At 55.9% G+C, this 10,802-nt stretch overlaps 1 protein-coding gene across 3 annotated transcripts in view; it reads left to right on the top strand.

Annotated features, from left to right (window-relative positions):
• Positions 1-3,698: 3,698 nt before the first annotated feature.
• Positions 3,699-10,802, top strand: part of LOC105493339 (solute carrier family 47 member 2) — a 43,789-nt gene continuing 36,685 nt past the window's right edge. The window contains exons 1-6 of one of the 3 annotated variants that reach the window (XM_011760910.3): positions 3,699-3,974; positions 4,123-4,225; positions 6,852-6,953; positions 7,283-7,351; positions 8,098-8,246; positions 9,309-9,351. In XM_011760910.3, the coding sequence (XP_011759212.2) occupies positions 3,958-3,974; positions 4,123-4,225; positions 6,852-6,953; positions 7,283-7,351; positions 8,098-8,246; positions 9,309-9,351 (483 nt within the window). In that variant the 5' untranslated portion in view covers positions 3,699-3,957. Of the gene's footprint in view, positions 3,975-4,122; positions 4,226-5,215; positions 5,633-5,662; positions 6,277-6,851; positions 6,954-7,282; positions 7,352-8,097; positions 8,247-9,308; positions 9,352-10,802 lie in introns of those variants that run through there. The other 2 variants (XM_024796421.2, XM_071082502.1) reach the window with 2 other exon arrangements.

Genomic DNA, 10,802 nt, shown 5'->3' with positions numbered 1-10,802 from the left:
GTACTCCTATTCATCCTGAACCCCCACAGCAACCACTGATCTTACTGTTTCTACAGTTTTGCCTTTTGCAGAATGTCATGGAGTTGGAATTGTACAGTATGCAGCCTTTTCAGACTGGCTTCTTCCAATTAGATTGGCAATATGCATTTGAGGTTGCTTCATGCCTTTTTGTGGCTTGATAGCTCATTTCTTTTTATCGATGAGTAATATTTATTTTTATTTCTTGTAACTTTTCTCCAGATGGAAAGGCCCACCATCTTCCAGCACTTGGCAGTGTCTTCTGGGGGTCTTGCTGCCACTTGCTGAGGGCTTTGCCAGCTGGCTCTGTCGCTCCCCTGGCCTGCAGGATTGGAAGGGCTGACGTCAGCTCAAGGACTGAGCCCTGGCCATTTCTAGGGATGCAGCACCTGGGCCTGGAAGGTGCCCAGGGAGACCTTGTGGGAGGAGGGAGAGAGGAAGATAGGAAGGGGTGAGGGATGGAGGGAGGGGGAACTAGGTGGAGGCAGAGAGAGAGAGGCAGCTGCCAAAATCTATGAGATGGTTGAGGATGAGTGGGGGAGGGTAGCCTCAGGGATTTAGCAGGTGTTGGTCACTGTCCAGTGGGAGACCTGGGGGAAGAGGCAGGGGCCGGACAGCTTAGTCCTCCCCACCTGTCCTTTGCCCTGAATGTGGGGCTGAGCCATCAGCCAGAGTCCCCACCCTGCCAGGGGAGGAATGGGTGTTTTGCAGTCACGAGGCAGTGGAGAGGGGTTGGAGGAAAGGACATTGGTCCACGGCCCTTGGGGTGCATGTCTCTGGGAGCCAAAGGGCAAATGCAACACCTTTGGGCCCAGTGAGGTGTAACCTAGTGAGGAAAGGTTAACAGAGGCCCTGAACCCAGGCTGTACTTGGCAGGACTCCAGGAAATTAGTCACGTGAAGGCAGGGCCCAAGGACCTGGCCTTTGTCCCCAGCAGGCCCCGAGCCTGCAGGAGCTGAGCCCTCAAGTGAGGAGGACTTCCTGGCACGCCCACATGCCTCGTGGCTCTGCCTCAGTGAGGCTGCTGGGGCTGGGGGGCCAGCTCCCCCTGGGTCAAGCTTCCCCTCGCTGGCTGGGAGTCTCCCTAATCCCAGGGTGTGTGCTGGGGGCTTGCCAGGCCTCTCCACTCCCTTGGCCCTCCCCCTGCCTCCTGCCACTCCCAGGATTTTGTAGCTTTGGGTCCTCCTTCCCCAGAGAGGTCCTGGATATGCAGGAGTCCCCTCGCCACTGACCTCAGGGGTCTTTATCTGTTTGCCCTTGTTCGGGGCCAAGTGTGGACAGTGAGTAGCACAGGAGAGAGCAGAAGAGAGAATGGAGAGGGAGGAATAGAAAGGACGAAGAGGAAGGTGCTGGTTAAAGAAGGCATGGCCTCTCGGCCGCTCCCACCTAGAAGTGGAGGCTGTTCCCTCTCCTGTGAAATTTGGGAGAGTCCATGATTAGCCGTGTGGTCAACAGGATGAGGCAGAGGGGCATGGGGACCTCCCAGGCTGGCTCTAGACCTGTATGCAGCTTCCACTTGCACCATCAAATGTCCTGTCTTCTGCTCCAGCTCCATGCTGAGATGCCCATGGTGCGTGGGGAGGTCGCTCCACGCTGAGATGCCCGTGGTGCATGGGGAGGTCGCTCCACGCTGAGATGCCCGTGGTGCGTGGGGAGGTCGCTCCACGCTGAGATGCCCGTGGTGCGTGGGGAGGTCGCTCCACGCTGAGATGCCCGTGGTGCGTGGGAAGGTCGCTCCACGCTGAGATGCCCGTGGTGCGTGGGGAGGTCGCTCCACGCTGAGATGCCTGTGGTGCATGGGGAGGTCGCTCCATGCTGGATGCCCGTGGTGCGTGGGGAGGTCCTATGAGGGGAGGTGGAGATGCTCCGACTGACAGTCTCAGCTGATAGCAGGCACCCACCGTGGCCTGGACATGAGCCTGGAAGACAGGCCAGTCTGGGCCAGTCCCCGGTGACTGCAGACACAGCTGGACAGGGGGAAGCAGAAGGACCACCCAACTCACCTCGCAGACTCATGACACAGATGATAATGGTTTTAAGACACCAATTTTGGGGGGCATGGGTCGTGCAGTAATAGATAAATGAGGCAGGATGTGTAGGCACGTTTTTACTTTCATAGCATCCCACCCTCTGGGCGGCCCCCTGCCCCACTTCAGGTAGCTCTCAGCGTCCCTCCTTCCCACCCTTTCCACCTCCATTCTTGTTCAGGTTGGCTCTTGCCCCAGTCTTCCAGGAATTTGTCTCTGGGACTGAAGGTGTTGGGGCTGAGTCAGCTTTCCCTGAATCACCCTGAGAGTCCGGGGCTGCATGATTCTCCCTTCTCAAGGCCAGCGGCTCAGCCCTCTTCTGTATCACCTGGCAATAACAATCCCCTCTCCCGCTTCCTCCCTTCCTCCATCTGCTGGCACGATCCCAGTTCGTTTCTACTGTTTCCATCAGAGAACCGTGGCTGACCCAGCAACTGGCATCAGGAGGATGTCATAGGCCACGTGCCTCAGGAAATAAGGGCCTTGGAAACAAGTGATCAGCTGAGAAGGGAAAGGGTCCAGCATTGCCGGGACTTGCTTGCATATTCTAGGGGATTGGCAGCCCTGTTCCCAAGAGTGAGCTGCTGATCCGTCTCTTGTGTGCAGTATCTGGGACCACAGAAGATGCAGGACTGAAGGGTGGCGTGTTGCTCCTGACAGCATTGGAAGCTCTGGAGAGGGCAGAGGCTGCGGTCTCGGAGATCTGCCCTCCCAGCCACAGGATGGCGCACAGGGGCCATCTGCAGCTCCGCTCAAAGTGTCTCAGGTTCCAGGGCGGAATCCCGGAAAACCCAACTCAGAGCTGAGTCTGCAGGTGGCTGCAGGGCGGTGCTGCTGAGTCTACAGTTACCACCACAAAAGGAGGGCCTGAAGGCATTGCCGGGAGACTATGGAGGACTCATGGAGCTCTGACACTCCACACCTGGAGGAGGTGGCTCCCCCCACCCCACACTCCGCCTGCACCCCCTTTGCCTGGGGCGGCCAACGCATGGCAGTGGAGTCAGTAATCGCCCTTGCTCCTCCCCGGGGTCAAACCCACTGGGGCCTGGGGATTGAAATTCTGAGAGGAGGTGGGAGGGGACTGTCTCCCCAGAGAGAATGTGGGAATGCATCGGCTCCTATCACAACAATCCTGGGAATGTTCCTGAGAAGGGATTTTGGAGATGCTCGGCCTGGGACTGGCCCTCGGGAAGATGTCCTGTGCAGCTGAGTGCTGAACGCCAATCAGCTCTGGGTAAAGCCTGATGTCGCCAAGCTAATGGCGGGGCGTCTGCACTGAACATATTCCAGCTTGGTGGGGCAACGGAGCCAGCTGTCCTCATTAAAAGTGACCTGGAGCCGGGCGCGGTGGCTCAAGCCTGTAATCCCAGCACTTTGGGAGGCCGAGACGGGTGGATCACGAGGTCAGGAGGTCGAGCCCATCCTGGCTAACACGGTGAAACCCCGTCTCTACTAAAAAAATACAAAAAATTAGCCGGGCGAGGTGGCGGCGCCTGTAGTCCCAGCTACTCGGGAGGCTGAGGCAGGAGAATGGCGGGAACCCGGGAGGCGGAGCTTGCAGTGAGCCGAGATCCGGCCAGTGCACTCCAGCCTGGGCGACAGAGCGAGACTCCGTCTCAAAAAAAAAAAAAAAAAAGTGACCTGGAGTGAGATGGACTCTTCTGCCTATACCTCCACGTGTGGGCTCCCGAACATCTCCATCACTACGGGCTCCCAAGAAGTATTGTTTCTGGCCACAGGGCTCACTGCAATGCTGTGACAAGAGGTGACAGGCCAAGGCCAGCAAGTGACTGCTCTCCCCAGAGGCCCTGTCAGCTGGAAGCAGCTGGTTTCACATAACAGAGACCCCAGGCCCAGGTCCCCTGGATACAGGAGGATTTGCGGCTGCCCTTTTGGAAGATGTAGGCTGACCATGAGAACTGGCCAAAGGTGAGAAGGATGTGAAGGTGTTGGAGGAGGGAAGTCAGACATACTAACTATAGCCTGGCCTGTGGGGCTGTAGCTTTCACCTGTACTTCCTCCCGTTTGGTGTCATCATCACAATCAAGACGGTGATCAAATGTCTTCTTTCCTCTAGGCAGGTGGTAAAGGTACTATCTGGTGCACAAGTTGGAGAGTGCCGTGATAGGAGCCATCAGAACAAGGGCAGGAACGTGACCTCCGAGGTGATCCTGATGCAGGTGCTTCCAGTGGAGCGTTTCAGAATTCTGTGTCAAAAAAGAAGGCTGCATGTTGACTGGGGTGGGGCTGTGCCTATGTTTGGGGTGGCCCATGGGTGTGATGCACCCCTTTTTTTGTATTTGTCTTGCCTCCTCTCCTTCAGGGTCTGCTCCTTCCTCCTCGTGGCTCTGGGGGCTGCATCTCAGAATCCCACCGGTCACTCCTCCGATGCAGGGATGGACATGGGAACCAAGTGGGGCCTTTGGGGTATCTTCAGGCCTCCCACAGCCGCTGGCCTGCCTGCCATCTTCCTGCCCCCCTTGCCCCTTCGCTCACTTCTCCTGGGCTGAACCCACACCCAAAAGCCTGATCCAGGACTGGGCTAGGTGACCGGTGCAATCCTTAGATGCCTCTCTTGGTTCCCACTGCCCTGCAGTCTTGGGGCAGGTTGAGGGGGGAGTCACAGGCCATCTAAGCAAGGAAAAGCAGAGAGGGCTGTTTGGGAGGGTGATGGAGGACCCTGGTGGGACACCGAGTCACAGCCTTGCTGGGCACAATGACTGGAGTGCATAGTGAGCTGCTTTCCCAAGCAATGCCACCCCCAGCTCTCAGATATGCTGCTGAAAGGGGTGACGGGCAGTGGGGGGCTTGGGACTCTGCCAAGATGTCCTAACTGCCATCCCCATCCCCAGGCACAGGCCCAGGCCCCTCCAGCAAGAAAGGCTAGGGACCACACTGCCACGGGGTTTGCCACACCCTTGTCTCTTGGGAAGCTGCCCTCTCCCAGGGAAAGGCAGGGCTGGGGGCTGTTCAGGCTCTGCCACTACCTGCTCTGTGACTTCGGGCAGGCCACCAATTCCTCTGAAAAATGGGAGTCATTGTGGGCACCATCACACCTGGGTACAGGACGCCAGTGGCTCAGCTGCCCCAGCCAGGCTGCCCTGTCCTGGCCTCAGCACACCTCCCACAGCCACTGCCAGCAGCCCTGGACCTTCTCCTGCTGAGGCCTTACTGCCAGTCCCTCTGGGAGACCAGACACAACAGGCAGCCGTCTGGGTGACTCCCAGGAGCCCAGGCCTCTATCCTGTCCTCCCCAGTGGCTGGGGCAGTGGGCTGGGCAGCAGGGCCTCAGTGCCCTGGGAGGCAGGGCTCATCCCACAAGTTGCCATGGTGGCCCCTCCTCCTGCCCCTTACTCATTAGCCAAGCTGTACTGACACGGGTTGCCCAGGCAGGGGACAACTCGCTGGACAAAGCTGGCCGTGCGGGCGCTCAGGCGTGCAGGGTGGCCAGCGCCCGGCCAGGAATGGACAGCCTCCAGGACACAGTGCCCCCGGACCACGGGGGCTGCTGTCCTGCCCTCAGCAGGCTGGTTCCCAGAGGCTTTGGGGCTGAGATGTGGACTCTCTTTGCCCTTTCTGGACCCCTGGTAAGGAGGAGGAGCTGGGGGGCAGGCAGGGAGTGGAGGAAGCTGACAGGCTGAGGGTGTCTGCCTTGCAGTCAGGATCCAGAAATGTGCTCACATTTTCTCCAGAAACTGCTCATGCTGACTGCCAGGTCTAGGGTCTGGGGACAGCAGGACGGCTCCTGGAGGCTGTCCCTGGACAATCCCCAGTGGCAGTGGGGCCTGACATTGCTCAGCAGCAGGCAGCCCCCACACAGAAGGGGTGGGTGTGCCTCAGCTGGAAACCCACAAAAGCCTGAGTTGGAAGATGGCTCCAGGACAAATGCGGCCCAGAGATGCATGAAACCTGCAGCACCTTCGCAGGCGGGAAGAAGGGGCCGGCTGCCCATTTCATTTCCAAAGGGGAAATTGTTTTATATACATTTTTTTTTTTCCTGACCACGAAGAGTAATGGACTGGGCGCGGTGCCTCATGCCTGTTATCTAAGCACTTTGGGAGGCCGAGGAGGGAGGATCACCTGAGGTCAGGAGTTGGAGACCAGCCTGGCCAACATGGAGAAACCCCTGACTCTACTAAACATACAAAAATTAACCGGGCATGGTGGCGGGCACCTGTAATTCCAGCTACTCGGGAGAGAGAGGCAGGAGAATCACTTGAACCCGGGACAGGTAGGTTGCAGCGAGCCGAGATCGCGCCACTGCACTCCAGCCTGGGCAACAACGGCGAAACTCCGTCTCAAAAAAAAAAAAAAAAAAAAAAAAAAAAAAAAGGAGTAATGGATTTGCACTTCCTGTAAAACTTTCAGAAAAAAATGGAAGTTATAAAGAAGAAAGAAGTTTAACTCAAATCCTAGTGCTTGGAAATAGCCATTACTAAGATTTTGGTGTATTTAATTCTCCTCCTTTTTTGGGTTGTGTGGCCTTACCAAATTATTGTTATAATAGGAACGGCAGTATCAGTATCAGACACTTGGGTCAAGCTCAGGGCACCAGGCACTGCTCTGGGTGTCTCTCGTGCACTGACCCTTCTGGGAAGGGACATGGAGGCCAGGGGTGACTGTGGCTACAGAAGACAGAATGGGAGCTGGGCTCAAGCCACCCGACCTCCGGCCCTGGCTTCCCCGGGCGTAGGTGACCTCTCGGGGCACTGGTGCGGGGCCCTCAAAGCTGGAGAGGCCTGTCTTGCAGGGCTGGGCTGTGTGGGCACCTGTGGCCCCAGGTCTGACCCGGCCGCTGTCCTCCAGTTCCTGTTCCAGATGCTGACTTTCATGATCTACATCGTGAGCACTGTGTTCTGTGGGCACCTGGGCAAGGTGGAGCTGGCATCGGTGACCCTTGCGGTGGCCGTGAGTACCCAGCTTGGCCCAGAGCAGGGACATTCTCTCGCCAGGCTTTTCCACCGGGTTCCCGGGTGGGCCCGTCTTGGGTGGCTGGTCAGGGATGGGAAGACACAGCCCACGTGGCTGGACAGCCGCCTTCACAGGTGGAAACTGAGGGCCGGAGATGGAGGCAGTCTCGCCCTGGGGCACACAGCACGTGAGGCTGCGGAGCAGAGCCACCTCTGCCACTGCTGCCTGATGGACAGCATTTCCCCACCCCGGCTCAGCCCAGATGCAGGGGCCTCTCTTCAGGCCTCGCCTGACAAGCTCTTGTTTCCTCCTGTGTGTGGCACCAGTTTGTCAATGTCTGCGGAGTTTCTGTAGGAGTTGGTTTGTCGTCGGCATGTGACACCTTGATGTCTCAGGTGGGTGGCCTCCCGGAGCTGGGCAGGAAGCTAGGCAAGGGCAGAGCCAATCCCACAGGTGCCATGGAGATGGCAGGTGGAAGGGATGTACCCAGGTGATCTGGGAGTGATGGGCCCTGGGGTCAGCTGCCCCTGCCCCACCTCCAAGGACCACAGGCTGTCAGGGAAACAGACCCTCCCCTTTGAAAGAGTCTGGGCCAGGAGAAAGGGGTGGAGATGGTGGAGACAGTTCTCTGACCTCTTGTCCCCAGAGGAGGTCACCAAGTAGAGAAAGACAACCAGTTCCCCAGCCTCACTCCTAAGTTCGGCTGCCTACATGCAGGCATGTGTCAAAGGCCAAGGGGACACAGAAGGAACCTCCCTGCTTGCAGGGGCCTGCAGTCCAGCAGGGGCTGCGCAGGTGGCCGTGGGGTCACAAAGCAGCAAGGCCTCACTTCTCCCTGGGGGTTCTAGCCTCACGGTGGACCTGGGCTTGGTCCTGGCTCCACTTATCCCTCTGCGACATATGATGAAGCCCCCCCTGACTTCGTCCTCCTTGGAGCTTTGGAAGAACACTGGAGACAGTGGGGGGCCCAGGCTCAGGAAGGCCCCTGTGCCGTTACAGGCTGCGGGCGCCAGGTTGCAGTCACCAGAGGCCGCAGGCTCCGCCACACACCGCTGGCGCTGCTGACAGTCCGCTCCCCGCGCGGGGTTTAGGAATGTCCGGGGCAGTGGAAAGGGCTGACGCGGGGCGGGCTGTGTTGCAGAGCTTCGGCAGCCCCAACAAGAAGCACGTGGGCGTGATCCTGCAGCGGGGCGCGCTGGTCCTGCTCCTCTGCTGCCTCCCTTGCTGGGCGCTCTTCCTCAACACCCAGCACCTCCTACTGCTCTTCAGGCAGGACCCGGACGTGTCCAGGTGCGCTGGGCTCCGTCTGGGGAGATGGGACTTGCCAGAGACCCAGAGGCTCCTGGAAAACCCAGGCCGCCGAGGGAAACCCTGAAGCAGCTCAGCCCTCAGACCCCATGCTTCTCTAGGCCACCAGTGCTCACAGTGCACTTGGCCTGTGGGTACCTTCAAGGCTTTGGTTTGGGGATTCTCCCCACGGCTGCAGCTCCAGCAGTGACCAGCAGGGGACAGTGGCGGACAAACGCCCAGTTTTAATTAAGGAGGCAAGGCGAGAAACAATTTGGGATTCGCATTTTATTTGCATTTGTGTGCCCGGACACAGTTGGAGCTTTACAGATGCTTTTGGAGAAATGAAGTGTGTGCGTTTTCCCATATTCCAAAAAGGAGAAAGATGACAACCACTTTCTGATGAATTATAGATGATGATGATGATGATTTGAGACAAAGTCTCGCTCTGTCGCCCAGGCTGGAGTGCAGTGGTGCGATCTTGACTCACTGCAACCTCCACCTCTCGGGTTCAAGTGATTCTCCTGCCTCCGCCTCCTGAGTAGCTGGGACTACAGGCATGCGCCACCACACCCGGCTAATTTTTGTATTTTTAGTAGAAACGGGGTTTCACTATGTTGGCCAGGATGGTTTTATCTCCTGACCTTGTGATCCACCGCCTCGGCCTCCCAAAGTGCTGGGATTACAGGCGTGAGCTACTGTACCCATCCTATAGTTTATTATGAAATTTAGAGATGCCCTGTCTTAGGGATGCCTTATTCATTTATATAATGTACATTTCATTTGATTATTGCTTTTTAAGATATAACCGTTTTTTCTTACAAACCACGTTATTCTGAATTGAAGTTCCCTGGTCCTGAGGCCTGGGTGTCTGGGTGCTTCAGCTGCCCCTCCTGGCACCTGCTTAGCATCTGGAAGCAGCAGTCCCTGATGCTGAGGTTTCATAGTCCTGGCGGAGACCCTGGGACGGCGGCTGAGCACCCTGTCCTGGAGGACACAGGGGAGAGGGCCCTGTCTCCCCAGGCCACAGCCTGGTCAGCTCTGGAGCTTCTCCCTCTCTTGCAGGTTGACCGAGGACTATGTCATGATTTTCATTCCAGGACTTCCGGTAGGTGCCCTGTTTGCTGAGCATGGAATCACATTCTCCTAAATTCTGGCTTTTTGCTTTCCCACCCTATCCTGCTGTGACTTCCTGCTGGGCCATGAGGATGATTGACAGAAGAGAAGTATGGCCTAACTATGGGTACCAGATAACCTTTGGAATTGATATTATGGAAGGTTATTCAGTCCTACAAAGAGACTAATGACATATTTTAAAGGGAGAAAGCATATTATAACCCAATATACACATATTGATCCCATTTCAACCTCCGGGAGGTGGAGGTTGCAGTGAGCCGAGATCATGTCACTGCCCTCTAGCCCGGGTGACAAAAGTGAAACTCTGTTTCAAAAAAAAAAAAAAAAAAGACTTAACCTACTGCAAGATTATATACACATTTGCTTATACTTTTTTGGACTCTTCCAGGGTTTCTATTTTTACATTTAAGATATTAATCCAACTAAAAATGTTTTGAACACCATTTATTGCATATTCTCTCCCTTCTGCATTGATTTGTTAAATACTAAATGAATCAGCAGTGCATCTATCTGGGTCAGTGTCTGTATGTCCAGCGACCCGGGGATCTCTATTGCCTCTTCTGCAGCCCAGTGCTTCACTGTTTGACTTGCAGGTTGGTGATGCCTGTTACGACTGCCAGTTCTGTGTGCTGGACGGCCCTACCAGGCTGAGCTCACTTTCTGACAGTGTAGCCTCCATGGCACCAGGCTGAGAATTGTGGGCAAGGGAGCTGGGCAGGGAAGAGGTCAGGGTGAAGGTGGGAGGCCCGAACAGCGTGCAGTCCCAGCAGACCCAGCCACGCCCACCTCTCTGCCAGGCCAGTGCCATGACCTTTTTGGGGCCTAGTTGGTTACAGATTTCTTCCGGTATATGGAAACCCCCTTATAGGACTGCTCTTCTCTGAGTCTTCCATATAATCCATACTTTGGCTTTTCGGACAAAAGTGATGGCATGTTGTCAACCAGGACTACTGGGGCTGGGTCGGGGGAAATGCCCTATAAAGATGTCACTGTGGTGTCTTGTCAGTAAGCCAAGGCCCTTCCATAAAATGCAGCTGCAAAAGTTAACTACCAATAATAGTGACTAATAAGACTAACATAGGGCGTGGCTAACACTTGGAATGCTTAAAATGTCCCATGTATCATTTTGTAAGCACTTTGCAATATTAACTTTGCAATATTTATGTATGTAAAATATTAAGTGTATATTAAGTACACACACGCACTATTATTATCCCCATTACAGATGAGGAGACAAACTCATCTGTAAGTATGAGGTTAAGTAACTTGCCCAAGATCACACATCTCTGAAGAGGCAGAGCCAGGAATCGAACCCAGTCTATTCCAGCTCTGTACTCGTATCAGTACACTATGCTGAAAAGAAGTGGAGAGCTACAGGAAGGAATGGGACAGGGCCCTGGGTTAGGTTTCAGTTGATGCCCA

The sequence above is a fragment of the Macaca nemestrina genome, chromosome 17 (genome assembly GCF_043159975.1).
Source record: "Macaca nemestrina isolate mMacNem1 chromosome 17, mMacNem.hap1, whole genome shotgun sequence".
Taxonomy (NCBI): Eukaryota; Metazoa; Chordata; class Mammalia; order Primates; family Cercopithecidae; genus Macaca; species Macaca nemestrina.
Note: the sequence above shows the minus strand (reverse complement) of the source record. Positions and strands in the feature narration are given on the sequence as shown.